The sequence below is a fragment of the Camelina sativa genome, chromosome 12 (genome assembly GCF_030686135.1).
Source record: "Camelina sativa cultivar CO46 ecotype springtype chromosome 12, ASM3068613v1".
Taxonomy (NCBI): Eukaryota; Viridiplantae; Streptophyta; class Magnoliopsida; order Brassicales; family Brassicaceae; genus Camelina; species Camelina sativa.
This window is the reverse complement of record NC_141891.1, coordinates 40,747,292-40,766,695: the sequence shown is the minus strand read 5'-3', so window position 1 is coordinate 40,766,695 and position 19,404 is coordinate 40,747,292. Positions and strand designations below refer to the sequence as shown.

General features: G+C 31.8%; 2 protein-coding genes across 3 annotated transcripts; both read left to right on the top strand.

Annotated features, from left to right (window-relative positions):
* Nucleotides 1-5,521: 5,521 nt before the first annotated feature.
* LOC104720626 (SNF1-related protein kinase catalytic subunit alpha KIN12-like) lies at nt 5,522-8,144 on the top strand. The gene is made up of 9 exons (XM_087479383.1): nt 5,522-5,561; nt 5,766-5,974; nt 6,417-6,601; nt 6,716-6,898; nt 7,007-7,138; nt 7,245-7,430; nt 7,516-7,605; nt 7,694-7,786; nt 7,896-8,144. Exons 2-9 carry the CDS (start codon nt 5,785-5,787, stop codon nt 7,929-7,931), a joined length of 1,095 nt encoding a protein of 364 aa, XP_087335509.1. The 5' UTR covers nt 5,522-5,561; nt 5,766-5,784; the 3' UTR covers nt 7,932-8,144.
* Nucleotides 8,145-10,640: 2,496 nt separating this feature from the next.
* Nucleotides 10,641-13,179, top strand: LOC104732902 (F-box protein At5g39450). Of its 2 annotated transcripts, XM_010452506.3 has the most exons (3): nt 10,641-10,821; nt 10,925-11,007; nt 11,109-13,179. In XM_010452506.3, the coding sequence occupies exons 2-3, from the start codon at nt 10,999-11,001 to the stop codon at nt 12,822-12,824; spliced, it is 1,725 nt and encodes a 574-aa protein (XP_010450808.2). In that variant the 5' UTR covers nt 10,641-10,821; nt 10,925-10,998; the 3' UTR covers nt 12,825-13,179. The 2 variants fall into 2 exon arrangements, with proteins under 2 accessions (XP_010450808.2, XP_010450807.2); XM_010452505.3 differs by having other exon boundaries at nt 10,744-11,007.
* Nucleotides 13,180-19,404: the final 6,225 nt, after the last annotated feature.

Sequence of the window (19,404 nt, the reverse complement as noted above, 5' to 3'; positions counted from 1 at the left end):
AGGCCGGCCAGTCATGTGGGGAAGACACCATCTTCACCAAGTCCAAACTGTCTGTAAAGAAAGCCACATCACGGAAGTCATGGCCAATCATACACCGCATCGCCCAGATGAAAGCTTCAATCTCAGCGTGTAACGGAGAGAGACTGCGCCGGTAGTTAGTAGCGCCCAAAATAGGTGACATTCCCTACGAAGAAGTACAAACCCATCCTGCTCTTGCATAATCATCTGTATCTTTCCAAGAACCATCAACAAAACACCGATAACCCGGATAACCCGGGTGTATATAAATCGATATTTATTGAGAATTAAGTTTTTGTTAATGAGTTGGAGATAATTCAGGAGTAATATACTTTTTCATAATCAATTATAATAACTATTGAAAGCTTGTTATTTAAATTATTATGGTAATAATACTAACATAAAAAATAACATTTCGTCTTTATATGATTACATTAATAAGTTATATGTTCTTTATTTTTATTAGCTTTATATTAATTGATATGTTTTTGTAGCCTTTTCGAATATTCAAATTATATTGATTTTAAGAAATTAATATAACTTTGACTTGTATATTTGTAAGTAAATTTTAGTGAAATTTTGTCTTAAAATAGTATGTAATTATTTAATTAGTTTTAATATGTGATATTTATATTTGTGTGAAAATGATGATATATCTAATTATTATTCAGTTAATTTTTTTTTTTAAATATATAATGGCATGTCAGTGTAATTAAGTAGAAAATTTAAGGGTATTTTGTTAAAAGGTACACAGATCTCTCTGGCGGCGACACATCAGCTTTTTCAATAGTGTGCTTCTCTATTAATATATAGGGGATTTAGAATTCAGATATGTTTTCTATGATTTCTATATTTTTGGGTTAAGTTAATTAATTATCTTTAATACTAGTAAACAAATAAAAGTTAGTTTATACTTTTATTTTGCATTAATTTTTGGAATATGCATTTACCTTCTATCAATTGTAAATGTTTCTCCGTCTATCTATATATATAAAGTTCCATTTTCTCATTCTTGGTGCTGTCATGTCAGCCACTCCCTCTATTTAATAAGTCCATATTTTAAACATTACCCACTAAGCAATTCCTATTTATTTCTCTCACATTTCTTTAAAAGCCCAATTCATTAATCCAATTTTGTGACATTACCCACTAAGCCACATGTTTTTTTCGCTGGCAGAATAAAACCCCTCTCCACGATATTCCATAGCGCCGTCCTTTGTTGCAAACGCCTCAAAAAGAATACCAACAAGAGAACAAAACAGACAGTGTAGCAAGAAAACAAAAGATGCGTAAAAAAAAATTAAACTAGCCCACTAACCATCACAACAAAATCAGAACATAGAAGATCTCACAAACCATGTCAAAAAGAGGTCTCGACGTATTACGACCACCAAGAGATAGATTTATGCGAGAAGGCTTTACCTTCAGGGACAACTAGACCATAGAAAACTCGGCTTGGAGAAAATGGGCTATTAAAAATGAAAAGTAAATACAAATCAGACAGAATAAAACAAGCAACACTTACAGAGGATTAGGGAAAAACAACTGAAACTCAATTAACATTATTCGCCAACAATTGACAAAACCATCACCAAACACAAAGAATGTAAAAGATGCAGACACCGTTAGTTAGACACCGTTAGTTAACGACAAAGATGCAGAAAATAAAGTGCCAAATTTAGTTCAGCAAAGAACTAAATTTAATGACAAATAAACCCCCCCCCCCCCCCCCCCCATAAAATAAGAGCATCATAGACACAAAATTTTAATTTAACATAACACAATCCACATCAAATAGAAACACTCACTAAGGGGCCAACCGAAACTTAACTAACAACTAATCTACCAACAAGAATGGATTAATTAATTAAGAATTCAAAGGAAGAAAACACTTTAAAAATAAACAAATATTCAGACCAATTAACACTAACCTTCAACGAAATAACAGGGGATAAACAATAACACCCTATAGATGCGAAGCGATGAGGAAAACATCCAAATATGCCAAAAAAAAGAGGAATTGTGCATCAATGAAAGAGATGACTGAAAAAGGAATCCAAACATCCAAGAAATAGTTTGAAGACTCATATTGTACTGTAGATCGCAAAAATAGCTTCTCTGCTATTTGTTCAAGATGACATCCTATTTTAAAACAGAACTAAGCTATTCCCAACTCAATAACATCCCACTAAAGACCCAATCGACCAACACAATTTTAAGCCTTACAGAAAAATTGGGCCCAACAGTGGAAACACAAAATAAAAATTTTCAAAAATAAATGTAAGTAACTGATATAAATTATAAAAATTATAAAAAACACCTACCTAATCACTACAAATACAAAATCATTTACAAAAAACTACTCCCACACTTTACTAATTACATATGAGAATAATTAAAATATGACCTACAACCATGACATGACCAAAAAAAAAAAATTAAGCACAACTAACTACTACAACAACACAACAACTATAACTATACAAACTAAACTTCTCATTATAAATTTTTAAATTGGAAAAAAAAACTCAATGATTTAAATTACTTTAAAATAAACAGTTGACTACATTATACTTTCTGTGAAAACAAAGATGAACAAACCAAACCAACAAAAGAACAAAGGAAAACAAATGAAGAACACAACCAAAAGGCACATAGAAATTTACATAAAGAAAATAGAATATACAAAAAAAAAACCCAAGCAAACACCCTCATCTAATTGTCGCGCATAGCGCGGGTCAAATGCTAGTATATTATATTTGGCAAAAATTACAAAACTATTTTTTTTTGAGGATAACAAAATGTTTTGTATTCATTACAAAAGAAAAACATAATTACATAAGTGTTTTAGAGCTGTTGTTTCAGAAAGAAAAAAAAAGTGTTTCAGAGCTTGGTTTGAGAATACTAAAATATCATGTATCCACAAAACCACAACGAGTCATGAATTATTTTAGAATAAAATTGTTTAAAGATTTATTTTTAAATTTTACAAAATTTGGATTCACTCATGTCTAAATGCACTTTTTTTAAAGCCATATCGGCCCATTATGACATGAGTGAATCCAACGTCTGTAATCTAAAAACAGCCACAAGCCCAGAAAAAAAAAAAAAAAAAGAAGATAACATACAACACAATAGAAGAATAACGTCCAAAGAACAAATTTTTTTTTTTTCAATCATTGGGCCACAACAGGCCGGCATATTAGCCAAATTCCTACATTCGTAGGGAGCGGAACTCGATCTCCGCTGTGATGGTATCTTGTGCATTAAAGACTTACCATTTGCCACTGCACTAAAATCACTTCACAACTAATTTTATACTATATGTACTACAATATACTTTTGGTTGGTAGACGTGAATTAGTAAAAACAAAGAAATAAAAAGATTAAAAATATACATAAGAAGCAACACAGGGACAAATCTGTTTATCCTCATAACAAAGGGACTAATTATACTGTGTATTTTTAACATATTTAACGATATCAAATTGAAATCCATATATCCAAGTCAAGATATCTAGAACTGAATCCAATTTTTTGGTATTGAGATTTTAGTAGATCGTAACACTATGGATATCCTATTTTTTGGAAATAATTAGAACATATCCCTGATCAAATCTTAGATCTTTGATAATAATTCTATTTCTAGTGTGCAAAAGTTTCCGACGATTTTGTTTTGGTGAATGATAAAATCGATGAAATTAATCAAACAAAACAATATTTATAAAGAAAGGAATAAACAAAAAGGAGAATAAGATAACTAATTAAAAAAGATAAGGGGCGCCACAACACTCTTTATAAAACAATTTTTTTTATAGTTCATTAACAAAACTATCTCGATATTTCTTTCTTTAAAACTTCAATTATGTTTCATTTTCGTAGGCAATGTTATTACTATGTTCTTATATTTAAACGTAATTAAAAATGTTATTACTAGGTTTGCATTTTTTGTTTTATTCAGTAATATTCAATAACTTTTTTTGTTTTGATTTTATGATTACAAAACAATTATATTAATTTATTTTATAATAGGATTCTTTTAATTATTTATATTAATATACATTTATACACATACCACACCATACACATTTCATTCACTTTTAATTACATTTTAAAACATATTACTGTAACAAGACAAACCCTAATTCTTTAATTTTTTATGATCCAATTGTCGACAAAACAAAATCACACTACTTCCAATATTATTCCGTACATTTCATTCCAAAAAGTTACGTTTATTTAAATGACATTTTTTTGAAACTAATAACGTATATTTAATGATCCAAGATTAAGTTGTTATGGTACGAACAATAAATTAGCTATTTTGTTTTAACGTGTAAATTTATTATTTATTGCAAACTATGAAAATTGTTATATAGACGATTTTACCATGAGAATTCTTTTTATTCCTATTAGATTCAGCACAACCAACCTTTCTTACTCCATATTTTTGATAGACATCTTGAATGACTTCCTTCTCCATGCTCATTATAGAGTATAGACACTTTCAATAATTTCTAGAATCACGTTAAAGGGTAAATGTAATATCAAGGCAACACATCCGTGAACATAAGTTCTCTGAATATAAATCCATGATTGATACAGTTTCATTTAAATAAGTTGCAATGGTCATTTATTTTATGAGATAATGCATAAATTTGACGATAACTAAAGGTTATATTTTATTATTTCGATTTATTACTATATTTTGCTAAATTTTCTCATTTAATTTAATTGGGATTAGTAATTTGAGGGTTATAAAGAAGCTTATGTGTTTGCTATCTCCGTAATTGATTAAGGATTTTTTTTTCCAAGTTTTCTTAATGAGTTCATAAAAGAAAATATTTATCAATTTCTTTTTAAAATATTTATCAAATAAATTTATAAAATTTAAGATGTCTTTAAGGTAATGTACATTATTTTCTGTATAAAATAGGTTGTAATATTTTTCCTTCTTTTCTAAAAGTAAGAAAAGAAAAATTTCATTAAAAACTTAAAATCATAATAATTTAGCTAATGTGATTCAAAATAATTTTTTTTTAAAAAATAACTGAACAAACAATATAGATAAAATAAAATTTCTGATAAAGCTCTTCATTTTTTTATATCCAATATATAGACATATTAGTGTTGTTTATAGTCTGTCAACCGAAATACAAATTGTATAGGCAGTCAAACGAAACCCCCACAACATTAATTGCAATTTTGTTTTTATAGAAAAATATGTATGGTGTTGAATAAAAAAGATTCTATTAACCATATATTGTACTAATATAATTAATATATTATTATTATATATAGGCATTTTATACTTTTAAGGTGAAACAGAAATTAATATTTTTGGCGTGGGGTGTGGAAATTAATTTACTGGTTAATTGTGATTACATGAAAAAAGTGTGAATTTTTATTTTTCGGTCAACAGTGTGACTCAGCAAAGCAAGAAGAAAACAAAACAACCAAGTTAATATATATGCGTCCATGGGCAAAGCTATTCTTTGCTTATCTTATTTTCATCTTTTCTCTAGAGGCACAATTTTTTTCGTGTAAGTGTTCATATTTGCTTATCACTGATTTCAGTTTAATCAGTGAAACTGCTTATAGCACACACTAATTAATATGATTCTGATTTGGGAAATTCACGATTCTGTTAGTTTTTCTAGTTAGCTTCGCTATATTGGTTTACTCTAGATTGTTCATTATAACTGTGATATGTGACTTAACAAGTGTGACTTTTTTTTATATTGCAGATTTCCTAACTACAGTGAAATGGAGGGGTCATCCAAGAAATCTACCAGTAAGAAGGCAATGGTTTTACCAAATTATAGAGTTGGTAAAACTATCGGGCATGGGTCTTTTGCGAAAGTTAAATTAGCAGTGCATTTAGCTACTGGACACCGGGTTGCTATCAAAATCCTTAATCGTCTTAAGCTTAACGACAGTGAGGTAGACATGAAAGGTATATACAACTGTGACTATCCCTTATATATTCAATGATTTTATGCTCTTGATATATTTTTTTTTTAATGGATTGTTGCTAAATAATTTTCATGTTAAATCTTGAAAAGCTGACACAAAAGATTTATGTTGAATTTGTTATATATACTTCTTTTCTTTTAACACTCCTACTCGATATATAGATTCCAAAGCGGAAATGTTACTTAGTAATACCGATCATCGCCATGACTAAATTGTTTTTAGGACAACAAAAGGAAATGTTTCTTTGTCTGTTTGGGTTAAGTTAGGGAAAGGGATAATATATAGATATATATCACAAAGCGGATATATTATTTATTAATATCGATTATTCCCATGAATGATCATTATTAAAGGGTAAAATGTATTATTATCGTTGATGATATTTTTATTAATTATCTCTATTTTTTTTTTCTCTTTTGTAGTGCACAGGGAGACCAGAATACTCCGATTGTTGAAGCATCCGAACATCATCCGTCAGTATGAAGTGATAGAGACGCCGGATTACATATACGTTGTAATGGAATATGTGAAATCTGGCGAGCTGTTTGACTTTATTGCAGAGAACGGTAGATTACCAGAAGACCAAGCTCGACATCTCTTTCAACAGGTTTGATAATATTAACTCTCTCCTTTCAAATGAAACAGTTTGTAATTAAGACATCATATATATCTTTTATTTGATTGGTATCATAAAATTTCATATCATATATACTGTATTCAGATCATATCTGGTGTAGAGCATTGTCATCACAACGGAGTCGTCCACCGAGATCTAAAGCCAGAGAATGTGCTTATGGATACAGACTGCAACATTAAGATTGTGGATTTTGGACTGAGCAATGTTATGGAAGATGGTAACGTTTTAAAGACAAGCTGTGGGAGCCCTAACTATGCTGCTCCAGAGGTATATATATTATATTAAATTGGAAAAAAAAAAAGCAACATATTAATCATTCTTGTACTTCATTAATTTATAAGTTTCAGTGAATCATATCCCAAAATTGTTATGCAGGTTATTAAAGGAACACCATATTCTGGACCAGGAGTAGATGTATGGAGCTCTGGAGTGATACTGTATGCTCTCTTATGCGGTTCTCTTCCTTTCAACGACATAAAGATTCAGGTTCTATTCGATAAAATAAAGGTATTAATAGACAATTAGCTTGTTCATAAATATAAAATCATCTGTTTATACATGCTTTGTATAGTCTAGATAATTATGTTTTTGTGTGTGTGTGTGTGTGTTTTAGAGAGGATCATATGATATCCCAGATCATTTATCACCTCTTGCTAGAGATTTGATAGCAAAAATACTTATGGTTGATCCGCTGATGAGAATCACCATTCCTGAGATTCGTCAGCATCCTTGGTTCAACAAGAATCTTCCTCCTTGTCTTGCTACTCCTCCATTAGCTACAACAGAACAAGCTAACAAGGTTAGAACTTTTAGCATGTAGTTAACATGATATAACATCATTTTATAAGCACTTGTAACATTTTCGTATTGATGATTATTTCTAGATTGAGGAGGAGATAGTCCAGAAAGTGGTCGACATAGGATTTGACAGAAACCAAGTTCTTGCGTCTCTTGTGGATAAAGTCCAAAATGAGGTATGAGTGTATCCATATGATGATAACATTTATACTCTAACAGTGTCAAAGAAATGATTACTAAAGTTTCATTTTGACATTGTTTTAGGCTACAGTTGCATACCATCTAATACTGGACAACCAAAACCAAAAGAGAGTGCCTAAAGACCAAAAGCCTAAATCCAAGTTTAAGGAGATATCGGTACTTACTCTCTTTCTCTACAAACATAAATTGATTCTATTACACAACACAGCTGCATATATAGCTAAATGCAAATCTAATGTATCATTTTATCCTTGTTTTGGTATAGCTATACGAAGAACTTGCTAGACAGCGCAAGAGGTGATGGACCTCAATTTATCTCCCTTGATCTATGGCGTCGCCGGCGTGCTCTAATTTAAGCTCAAATATCATCAATGCTTTGTAATTAGGTGATTCTTGCTTCGTATCTAAATGTATTTGCTATTTTGGGACTAAGTTTATCTATTTTTGTAGATGAATCTTGCTTCAGTGTTTTTTTTTATCATCAAAAGTAAAAAAAAAAAAAAGAAGAAGATAATTTGTATTGTCTATTTGGATCAATTTTGCAAAATGCAGTTACCGTCAAACAATACATTTCCCGATTTACAGCCCCAAATTCAAAACAAATTCCATGACGAGCAAGTAGTATGAAGTTTTTATATATAGAACTTTTTCAAGCTTAGAGATTAGTTTAAATTAAAATATGGTAGTGTATAAGAGAATTTGCTCCTATCACACACATCTTATTTCAAACTAGTCACTAATTTTTTTAAATGTTTAGTGAAAGAAGCACTAATAAGAAGACTTTAACAGATTGTCTCTAAGTCTCAAACTTCAAACCAAAAGACCAATATTTCTCGTTTTCTATTTTCTACTGATTCCGATTGAGGTCTGCTTTGTGAATTGTGATCTTGTTTTACCTGATATATAGAGTGTGTTGTTGTCAAAGAAAGAGAGGTTCGGTGTATGTGCCATCGATGTAGCCAGCAAGATCGTAGCCGTCAACTAGAGAATGAACCTAGAGACTCCATGTCATATGTGTAGTTTGTGGAGGTTAGTTTCGTGATGTTCATCATGTTGATGTTGAGAAGGGCTGGGTCGTCAGTGGTGTCTACGGTTTCAGCGTTTGCAGCCATGGTGAGAAGAGAAGATGAGATGAGAGTGAAGATATCTGAAGGACAGGATAGAGAAGAGAATAGATCTAAAGAAGAGAACAGAGGAGGCGAGGCTGCAGGGAAAAATAATTTTTTTGTAAGAGTATCGATTAAGCTTTGATACCATGTAACTATGTAAGCTATGTATTTCTTATATATTGCAGAGGCTGGTTATACATTCATATATATACATTCTAGAGAGGGAGACTCTAGGTTAAGCTACATATAGAATGAGATACAAACAAGGTAAGAAGATATTGAGGTAATGAAATCATGATACGATTGTATCCTTAACATTTGGCAATCTAAACGTTAGTGCTCGAAGGTTGACTTGATATATATATATAGTTGCAAGCCATGCAGGTCTTACGTTTACCATGTCTATCAATAGAAAGGTTATTTCCGAGGTCGGAAGATGATCGGTGTTGTTAGAACGCATAGCCAATGAGCCATATGCTCCTTACAATGCACAAGTTTTGTGACATTTGGAATCACAGGAACCTGGAGGATGATGAGTTGAGTAACATTAATTTAATTAAGTTAAATATATGGATGTTGCATGGACGAGAAGACGATCGGTTATATGGTTGCGATTTTCGCAACATGGACGTTGCGATAGGAATTAAGTACACAAAGGAAGAGCCTTAGCAGTAGGTACCTTAGAAGTGGCAATAAGCATATTCTAGGAAAAGGTCTAGCTCTTCAAAGAAACATGTGTCTTCTTTGAGCAGTGAGATTCGAACTTGCAATTTATTCTAGGAAAAAGCAAGTAGAGTTGTGTTGACATTGCAAAGACTTGATCTAGGAGAGCTCTTATAGAAATGAGTGTGTGTATCACCTCTGGCTCCATGTCTGGAAATTTGCTTATCTAACAAAATCTCCCACCAATGTGTTTATCTAGTGGTCGAAGATAAACAAATCTACAACAGATTTGAAGCTCACACACAACTAAGCAATTATGGCATTAAGGAACAAATTAGCAGTTAACAAGATCTTAATGTAGAAAAGCCACATATGTAATTTCAATATAGTATATGTTATAACATGATCTAATTCAAAATTTATTCGAATATATGCATTTCAATTTATAAATCCAACGTCTCTCTATTCCTTGTATAAATCTGATTTGAAATGTTTCCCCCAAAAGGAATGATGTGTTGCTTCTTTCACAAGTAACAGACGTACTCAAAACAACTTATAGGATTTGGCCCATCTATAGCAACCACCCGGTTGGTTAACCCCAACCCGACCAGAAACGACAATAGACCACACATTTAAGTTTGTTTTGAAATTGGCGTTTTGAGTCTTTGACACACGTTTTATTGTACGTTTTATTTGTATGACCGTTTTAAATGATTAAAAGTGTGAAAAACTACTAATTAATCCGTTACGTTAACTCTATCATTGGAAATGTTGATTAGAGCAAAACTCCATTGACTAAAAATATGATGACGTTTTCTTACATACTGTTTTGTCAGTATGTCATTTAGTTGGTGTTTTGACTCAAAAACACATGAGTAACGTCAACATAATAAAAATCCCAAAAGTAGAACAAATGGTAACGTACGTTTTTTAGATCTTTGTGAATTGTGAATGGAACGTTGATTCTTCTTTTTTTTTTTCTCACAACTACATATAAACTGTAACAGCATATTTTGTTTTTTTTTTTGTTTTTTTTATATACTTAAAAGAAAAAAAAAACTAGCATGCATTTTGTTATATGGTAACGTTCGTTTATCTTTTTTTGTTTTTTTTGTTTTTTTTAGTTACAACTAAATTTAAACTTTGGTGTAAACGAAAAAAATGATTCTTTGACAAAAATATAAAAAAATATATCCATGGGGTTAAAGGCCCAATGCTATTTCTGAGCCGGTCACGTTGTGGTGTGTTTTGGAGAAAAGTAGCTTTTGCAAATTATTGTATTCTTTCAAACTAGTCCCTGGAGTTTTGAATATTTAGCGGAAAGGAACACCAAGAAGACTTGAACAGTGTAGTCAACTTAAAACTTGAACAGTGTAGACACGGAAAGAGGCCAATGTCACTCGTATCATCTTCTTTTAGGTAGCGATTTCTTCTTTTTTCTTCTACAATTTGATTCCCATTAAGCTCTGCTTTTATGGGTAATTAAAAAGTTTGATTCTTTTTTTCTGTTTTTACGAAAAAGCGATCTGATTCAAACCCAAGACTCTGTGATACTTGTTGGGCTAATCCCAAAGCTGCGTTTTTTATCTTCAAAGTATGAATCAGGTAAGACCTTTTACAGCCAATTTGGGTTTTTGAGTGTCATACATATATTTTGGGTTTAGCTTTATAGTGATTTTGTTGCCAACTTGATTTGTGATCCATAGATGAGGAACGGCGATTTAGGGTCAGAATCATTTGGTGCTTGCTTGCTTCTGTCTGTTCCAGAAGATGTAATTGCTATTATCGCACGTTTTGTTTCTCCAAGAGACATTTGCAATCTAAGCTTATGCTGCAAAAGTCTTTGTGAGGTTGTGGATTCAGAGAATATCTGGCTTGTGCAATGTGAGGTAGCAAAGGTTCTTCCTTTATCCGAAATAGTCCAGTGGCGAGTTGAGGTCTCTTGTTACAAGGCGCTTTGTAGGTTTCTTGTTAATGTGGTGAAGCCTCTTGTTGGTATTTGGGTTCACCAAAACCCTGAACTTGGGAATGTTGTTTATGTGATGCCTGGTTACTTATCTGTTGTTGGGTGCCGGATTATTCCACAACAGGTTGGTCCTTTAGGGATTGAGGAGGCTTGTGTTATGTGGTCACCCGTGTTTGAGGTTATCTGTGGTTTTGATGGCTCTGCCAAGTTTTTCCTCCATGGAAGAGACGGAAAACTCAACTGCTGCGTGCACCCTGGTTTCGTTTTGGGTATTGAGAAGAGTTGTAATGTGCTTTTACTTGAGGTTGAGCCTAGGCGAGAGGAGACTGTGTTGTTGGGAGAGACAGAGGTTCGGTTTCCATTTCGTAATCTAACTTTTAGTTATAGAAGGAATTTGCTTCACATAGTGACAAGCACTGTTGGTATACCTCTACCTGATCTATCAAGTGAGAGGTTATTTCCAACGTCGAAAGATGATGAAGTGGTGTTGTTGGAACGTAGAACCATGCTCCTTAAAATGCACAAGTTTGGTGGAGACTGGAATCACATGAACCTGGAGGATGAGTGTACACGTATTCCAAATCAGGTAGACATAAACAAATCGTGGAAGGAACTTGGTTTTGATGTTGATATTGGCAACATGGACGCTGGGAATCAGATACAGGGTACACAAAAGAAGAGCTTAAGTAGGTATTTTAGAAGTGGGATAAAGCAAATTCTCGGGAGGTCTAGTTCTTCGAAGAACACGTCTTCTTCAAGAAGAGAGACTAAACCTTGGAATCTCCAAAGATTTCTTAGCTTTGGTGATTCCCTAGGTCTTAGTGTCAAAGCTTCCAAAATTAAGCTGTCTTCTTACCAAGGTTGGCCAAACATGGACGAAACATGTTTTGCACTTTATAAGCTACCAGTTAAGAATCCCATCGCTAGTGAAGAGTATGCAGGCTTGTGGGGAGGAACTTTTGGTTGGCCACCGGGAACATGTACCGAAGATAAACCCGGAAAGGCTCTTTTTCTACTGATGCTCTCTTATGAACAGTCTCAAGATGGTACTGATAGGCTTCTTATAGGGACGAAAATACTAGAAGGGACTCACTACGGGATGCATCCTAATGGATCTGCAATGTTTGTTATAAAGATTGATTCGCCTTCCTTTGAGCTTTTTCCTTTCGAAACAAATGGAGAAGAATTTGAGAATTCTTACGAAGGAGAAGGCACTGCGAAGGGTTATGGTTTCAGGTATCCTGGTTACAAACCTGGTACCCTTTTTGTGACATCTAATGGTCTTCTCATGTTTGTTTGGAAAGCAACTAAAGTTGTGATGACATTGCAAAGACTTGACCTTGGAGATCTCTTAAGGAAAGGCATGTGTGTACCGCCTTTACCACCATGTCTGAATTTTGCTTATTTGACAAAATGTCATGCCAATGTGTTTGCCCCGGAGCGAAGAAGATCGTAGGAGAGTCCTGCAACAGATTTGAAGCTCATATATATGTCTTCCCTGTTTCCAATATATTCTCATTATCGAAGATCATTGATAATTACACTCAATATGCTTGTAACGTGTGTCTAGTCACTATAGTACAAGAAACAACGCCAAGTCCCCTCAAACTAAAAAACGTTTTATATTCATTTTCAAACTATTAAGAGTTTCTAATGTAAAACATAGAGTCCTGAAAAAAAAAAAAAAAATACAGCAAATAGTGATGTTAAAACAGGTCCATCTTGCCCATTAATACCCTCATGTTTAGTGAGAAAATCGTTGGTCCATTTTATAATGACCTTTTTTTAGTAAAGAAAGTTTTTTTTTCATTTTTCTTTTTTAGAAAAGGTTCAAAAGATACTTCAGAGGTTCACTGGCTAATCACTGCGGATCGGCAAGTGCTCTTTGAACACAGGGAAGAGTTAGGTCCGCTGCTCAGTGGATACGTCATCCAACCAAGGACAGAAGGTCTGTTTCGGATTGATGCAACGAACTACAAAGACCGCAAAATTTTCTTTGAAAATATAGGTCGTAAAAGAATCATTATAAAAAAGTCATTTATATTAGTTTATAATGACTACCTATATTCTTAAAGAAAATTTTGAAAATTGTTGATAAGTTGTTAATTGATAAAAATCAAACCAATTTTTTTGACATACTTTGTTTGTGTTAACTATCTAAGCGAAGGAAATTGGTATCAGTTAGTGTTAATCAAATCAAACTATTCAAATGGTAATAATATAGACAAAGTTAATTACAAAAGAAAAAGAAATAAACAGTATAAACATGAAATGATTGAAGATGAAAAATATGATGAAAGTATCGAAATAAAAGAATTTTTGGCACATCACCAAGCACAATAGGACTGATTATTAATGATACTGAATATTATTAATATATATATATATATATACATTTATTTAAGAGTTTTTTTCCAGGAAGAGTCTTTAATTTTCTCATGAAATTAAGTAAAATTTAGAATCAAATAATTTTTTTAAAAATTGTGTATAAGATTTAATTTCAATTTATTACTCTATACATATATTTACTTTAGTGTGAAATGTATTTATACTATGTAAGAACTTGTACCATACATGAATAAATTTTATGTTATTTAATATAATAAATAATAGCAATAATTTTTCATTCCATCCTCAATTTACCAATGAAATTTGAAAATGGTATCAACGAGTTAGTGACGGCTTGCAAAGCGTATTATGATGTATCGAACAATTATCAGAACAGAATCCACTAAATAGTTTAGAAAAAATGCATGAAAATATTGTCTTTTTTTTTTTCACAACTGTGTTTTTGTTTTTATTATTCAGCCAAAGAGTCTAGCCAATATTTTACATGCAGAGAGATATATAAACCCACTAAAACAAAAAGTCAAAGCCCAAAGAAAACCTAAACAGAAGGAAAGCTTAATACAGCACAAAGGGCATGTGGCTATTGTAAAACTGGTTGGAAGACACGTGGGAAGTGGAAGAGGTCGGAAATCTCCGATCACCGGAAGTTGTTGTGTCGCCGGAAAGCTTCAAGTCGATCGATCTCAATCCTTGCCCAAAGAGTTATAGCAAAATTCCAATTTTAGCTTGATCAGATTAAGATTCCACTAAATGCAATTCTGAAAATCTTCTTCAACTTCATCTTCAAATATCAGCTTTTCAACCTTCAAGTAAGTTCTGAATTCACCAAAGAGATGCATGAGTGTGACGTTAAGAGCAAAAAGATCTCGTCGTTGAGTGACCATACATCGGAGAATTCCAAATTGGACCCAAAGCTTCTGCCATTAAACCTAAAATTAAAAAAGCCCAGTCGATCCATATAGCTCCGGAAGATGAAACTGATCAATAATCAGCTCCAACAAACATCAGCTCCAATTACTTTCTAAGGGCACCAAACAAAACTTCAATCCACCACCAAACACGATCTTTAGAAATTAGAAACCAGTAGTAAGCATGAAGACCGGATTTAGCCCCTTAATAAAGAGAGGACTGAGAATTACATGTTCGGATCTATGGAAAGCAATCAAGCAAGAAAGCCAATGAAACCGAAACAAAAGGAATCAAAGGAGATAAAAGAAAGAAAAAACCCCGATCCGGAAACAACAGAAGCCAGCCACCGTTGCAGAAGGAGCCAACAAGTGCTGGAAGCAAGCCGACCAACGGTGTAAACGATACCACCGATGTCGGAAAGATAGCCAGCCACACGCCACCGTAAAGATGAAAACGGTGCTGGACGATAAGCCGGACATCTTCTCTATAGAAGCAGGAGATGCCAGAAACCAAGCCCGACTCACGGGAAGCATACTCACTGGATACGATCCAGCAAAATAAGAACGATTGAACTTTCTCTCTCTAAATGATACGAGAGAGAGAAGAGAGAGAAAGTTTTTGCATGAAAATATTGTCAAATTCAATCTTTTTTTTATATGAGTCGGCAGTTTCTATGATATCACAATTCTCATGATAGCACTGACGAAGTTCAGTTGATTGCTGACTCATTTGATTAATGTTGTTTAAGTTAAATCCAACATGATTTCATGCATATAATTATGTTTAAAAACAAAATATGCATCCAGATTTAAAAAAAATCTAAAGTCGTATAGGTTTAGAAGATTTAAAAACATTCTAATTTTTTCCCCCAAATTTGCTCCCACCCAAATACATTATGAGTTTATGACAAAGCAAGTATAACTTACTCAAATCAATAATTTTTCTCGAAATCTTTTTGACATGTAACCTTAAACTTCTTTTGAAGTTAGAAATCTTTTCGACATTATTTTTCTGTTGGAAAACCATTAGTTATGATTGAAAATTATTTTTTACAATGGAACATTATGATATTTTCTACTAAATAATGTTCAACTGAGAAAGACTATATTTTGCCAGAAATCTCACACATATGTAACTTCTTAATTATACTTATCTTACAATACCAAATAGAGGACCTTCAATAAATCGGGGAAAAGGTAAAAGGTATTTTTGCATATATATATATATATATATATATATAACTACAAAAAAGTGGAATCATTGTGACATTGGTTTCAGACGAAAAAAAGTTGTTACAAACTTGTGACCTTTTGGATACTATATTATGACGTATTTTTTTGACATAAATTCATAATTATTTTATCACAATATTATTATGAACTAAGTCGTCATTGAAAATTGTATCTATTAACGACAAAATGATGTCAATATTATTAATTGCAACAATTGTGACGGTTTTATTATCATCTATACTATTAAAAGAGAAGCATTTTTTAATAAAAAGACATAGGATTAGACATTATTACAATGAAATGCCATTGAAAACAGAATAAGGATAACTTTAAAAAAGGAACCAAACAGATTTATATTCATAGGATCCAAACAGATTAAAATCGGATGCAATTAAATTCTAAACATATACAGTATCACATCAAAATCGGCTACTATTAATACCTACCATAACCATAACCTTTCTAAAGAAATCAACTCACCAAAATTAGCTTCGATTATTTAAGAGAAAATCTTCACAATATCAAACAGTAAACATAATCTTACCATATCAGCTTCTTTTTGATTCTTCCTAATAAATAATAACAAATCGAAATCACCTAAACAATATTTTGTTTACTAAATTTTAGCTACTTACCAAATCTTCATAGATAATACAATCAAATCTTCAATACCATGGTATATTCTCTAGAACATCCCACACCTTCTATAAAAGCAGCGTGAATAATGAACGACTTACACATATCCAATACTTCAAGCAAGAAACCTATCATTCCAAAAAAAAACAAAATGGTTGCTCACAATGATTTCACAAGCCTTTCAAGACGACTTGGAAGATACAAGTCAAGATTGTCCACAGTTGGAGGCAGTACACGAGTTTATCAGGAGAAACATTGGAGATGATACTCGCAGATGTTGATGTAAGTGTATTTTACTGATAGTTTTAAAATTATTTTTCATAACTCTACTATAATATTTATATATTGATACTTCCTGTGTTTTACGTGTTGTTCATATAGGAGACTCTGATTCATGCAACAATCAAAAATAATTTGGTTAACAAGTTTTACAGATTCATTGCGGCGGGAGAGGGAGAATAATCGAGAATTTCCAGCTCACAAAATCTTTGGGAAAGAACAGGGCAGCGAACCATGCATTCAAGATGTACATACCAGACCATGTTTCTTTCATAGGCAGATGTATGTTGCTATCTCTAGAGTGACTTCTAAGAAAGGATTAAAGATCCTTATTCTTGACAAAGATGGGAAACCGCAGAAGAGGACAATGAATGTAGTATTCAAAGAGGTTTTAAAAAACCTGTAGGTTATATCTTAGAAAGCATACTGGATTATGCCTATTAGATATTTATAAGAATCTTAGAACTTAAATATAAGCATTTCATTTGTTTCATATTGATATATGTTTCCGACATTTAAATTTTGTTACAGGGGTTGTCCTTTTAACAGGTACTTTACAATAATAAGCGATGAATGATGAAAACACTGATGCTTTTGGAAGATTAAAATTTTTAAAGATTGAAACAGAGGAAGGCTGAAAGGAGGAAAAGAATGTGACAAGAATCTGGATATCATTTGGTTGCAGTCATCTATCCATGATTTCCTCTTTTTATCTTATTACTTTGGGAACTTTGGGAACATCCACCCAAAATTATTGAGTTATAAAGAAAACATGTAATAAGAAACATAAATAGGATCTAATCTAACAAACAAATTTACAAGGAACTAAAATGATCTAAAAATAGTATTGGAAAATATCAATATTTTCCAAATTTGTCCGGCAAACATAACAACAATTTCAAACATCAGAATCATATTTTAAATGAATCTAACTAAAATTCTGAAAAATATTTGACTACGGCTAATGATATTATCCACAAATTAACAACGAAAACTTGAAGAATATTAGAGAAACTCTTTCGATTAATTCATTCAAATTTTGAATAAGAAAATTTGAATCGTCTGAATCAAACAGCAAACACAAATACGAATCTTGGCTTACCTAATCGTTTTTGGTTCTCTACTTGCTTCAACTTTGACATGGATTTGATGCTAAAGAAGATTGACTCCAAGATTTGTGTAAGAAAATACAACCGATCGGTTTCTACGGTAAAAAATAGAATCTTCTCCTACACATTCCTTTTGTTTCGTATTACTCAGAAAAAGAGCTTCTATGTGGGCCATTAAATACAAAAAACGAGGCCCATATTGCATGTCCAACAATTATAGAACAGGTTTCATTGACCAAGAATGGGCCTTATTTTATTTAAACCTGATTCAGTATAGTAAACAAATCTGAGAAAGGTTTATATAAATAATTAAAAATAAATACAATATTAAATAATGAATAATACATACTGCAAACATTACTACCACTAAATTTTAATTTAAAATATGGATAAGATTGTAAGAAAAATAATTTACATAACACTATCAACAAGTCCAAAAAAAAAAATTCAGAATAACAACAACATATATATTTCTTTTTTCAATAGTATAGATAACTTATGAAAACATCCCCGCACGTACGTGCGGGTTCAAATCTAGTTATGTAGTTACAAATAGTGACAATTATTTAAGACAAATATACTTTTCACACATTTGTGATTTTTAGATATTTATTGGGACAAACAAAATGTAACAAATTCAGAATTATCTCGTCATAATAATGTCATGGATTAAGTCATGACTGAAAGTTGTCTCAATCAGTGAAAAAATTGTGTCGATAATTTAAGTCATAACAATTATAATGGTATTATTATTATGACATTTTTCTCAAATATACATTGATCAACCAGTTGAAAATATATTTTTATATAGTGAAATTTCACAGTATCGTTTTGAGGAAAACATAAATTAATAATAAAAAACTTATTTTAACATAATAGAAAATAAATCAAATACATCTTTAACATTTCATAATTGTCTTTAAAATCTGAAAATGAGTATACTGTTTATAAAGTAGAAATAACTATTTTAACTTGTGTAAACATCCATCTTAAGCTTACTTTCATGTCTATCCATCTCATGTCTACCACTTAATCCATGAAACAACATGAATATAAACAAAAAAGGTTGTTAATAATACTTAATGGTTCTCCAAGTATAAGCAAAATACATAATTGACAAATACTCGCTTATTGGAATTAACAAAAAGTTAATAAGATATATAATTTATCTTTGATAGTTGCTTTTGGAATTAACAAAAGAGTTAATAAGATCATACAATTTGCTTCATTTGTCTTCTAGGTAATTGACTCCGCTTTCCAAAGAAATTACTTTTCTTTCAATGGTTGTTGTTGTAGTGCAATTCTGATAAATCGCTCTTTTCATGTAATTTTGCTTGGTCACAGTTTTTCGAAAAATATTAGACATATTTTCTTCATTTATATCACTCCTGTCAATGATTAATTGATCCATTTCTGTAATCTACAAAAAGAATAATTTGTCAGCTAGATAGAAATCAAATGTTGTTAACAAGTAAATAACAATAGCTTTACAGGACAATACATTTAAAATGATAAACTCTGA

What these genes read in the sequence shown, in the direction of transcription:
- LOC104720626 (XM_087479383.1), top strand. Translation starts at nt 5,785, where the DNA reads ATGGAGGGGTCATCCAAGAAATCTACCAGTAAGAAGGCAATGGTTTTA. An exon ending in CTAACTATGCTGCTCCAGAG is followed by an intron (nt 6,899 to 7,006) that starts GTATATATATTA and finishes ATTGTTATGCAG; the next exon opens with GTTATTAAAGGAACACCATA. An exon ending in TGGATAAAGTCCAAAATGAG is followed by an intron (nt 7,606 to 7,693) that starts GTATGAGTGTAT and finishes ACATTGTTTTAG; the next exon opens with GCTACAGTTGCATACCATCT.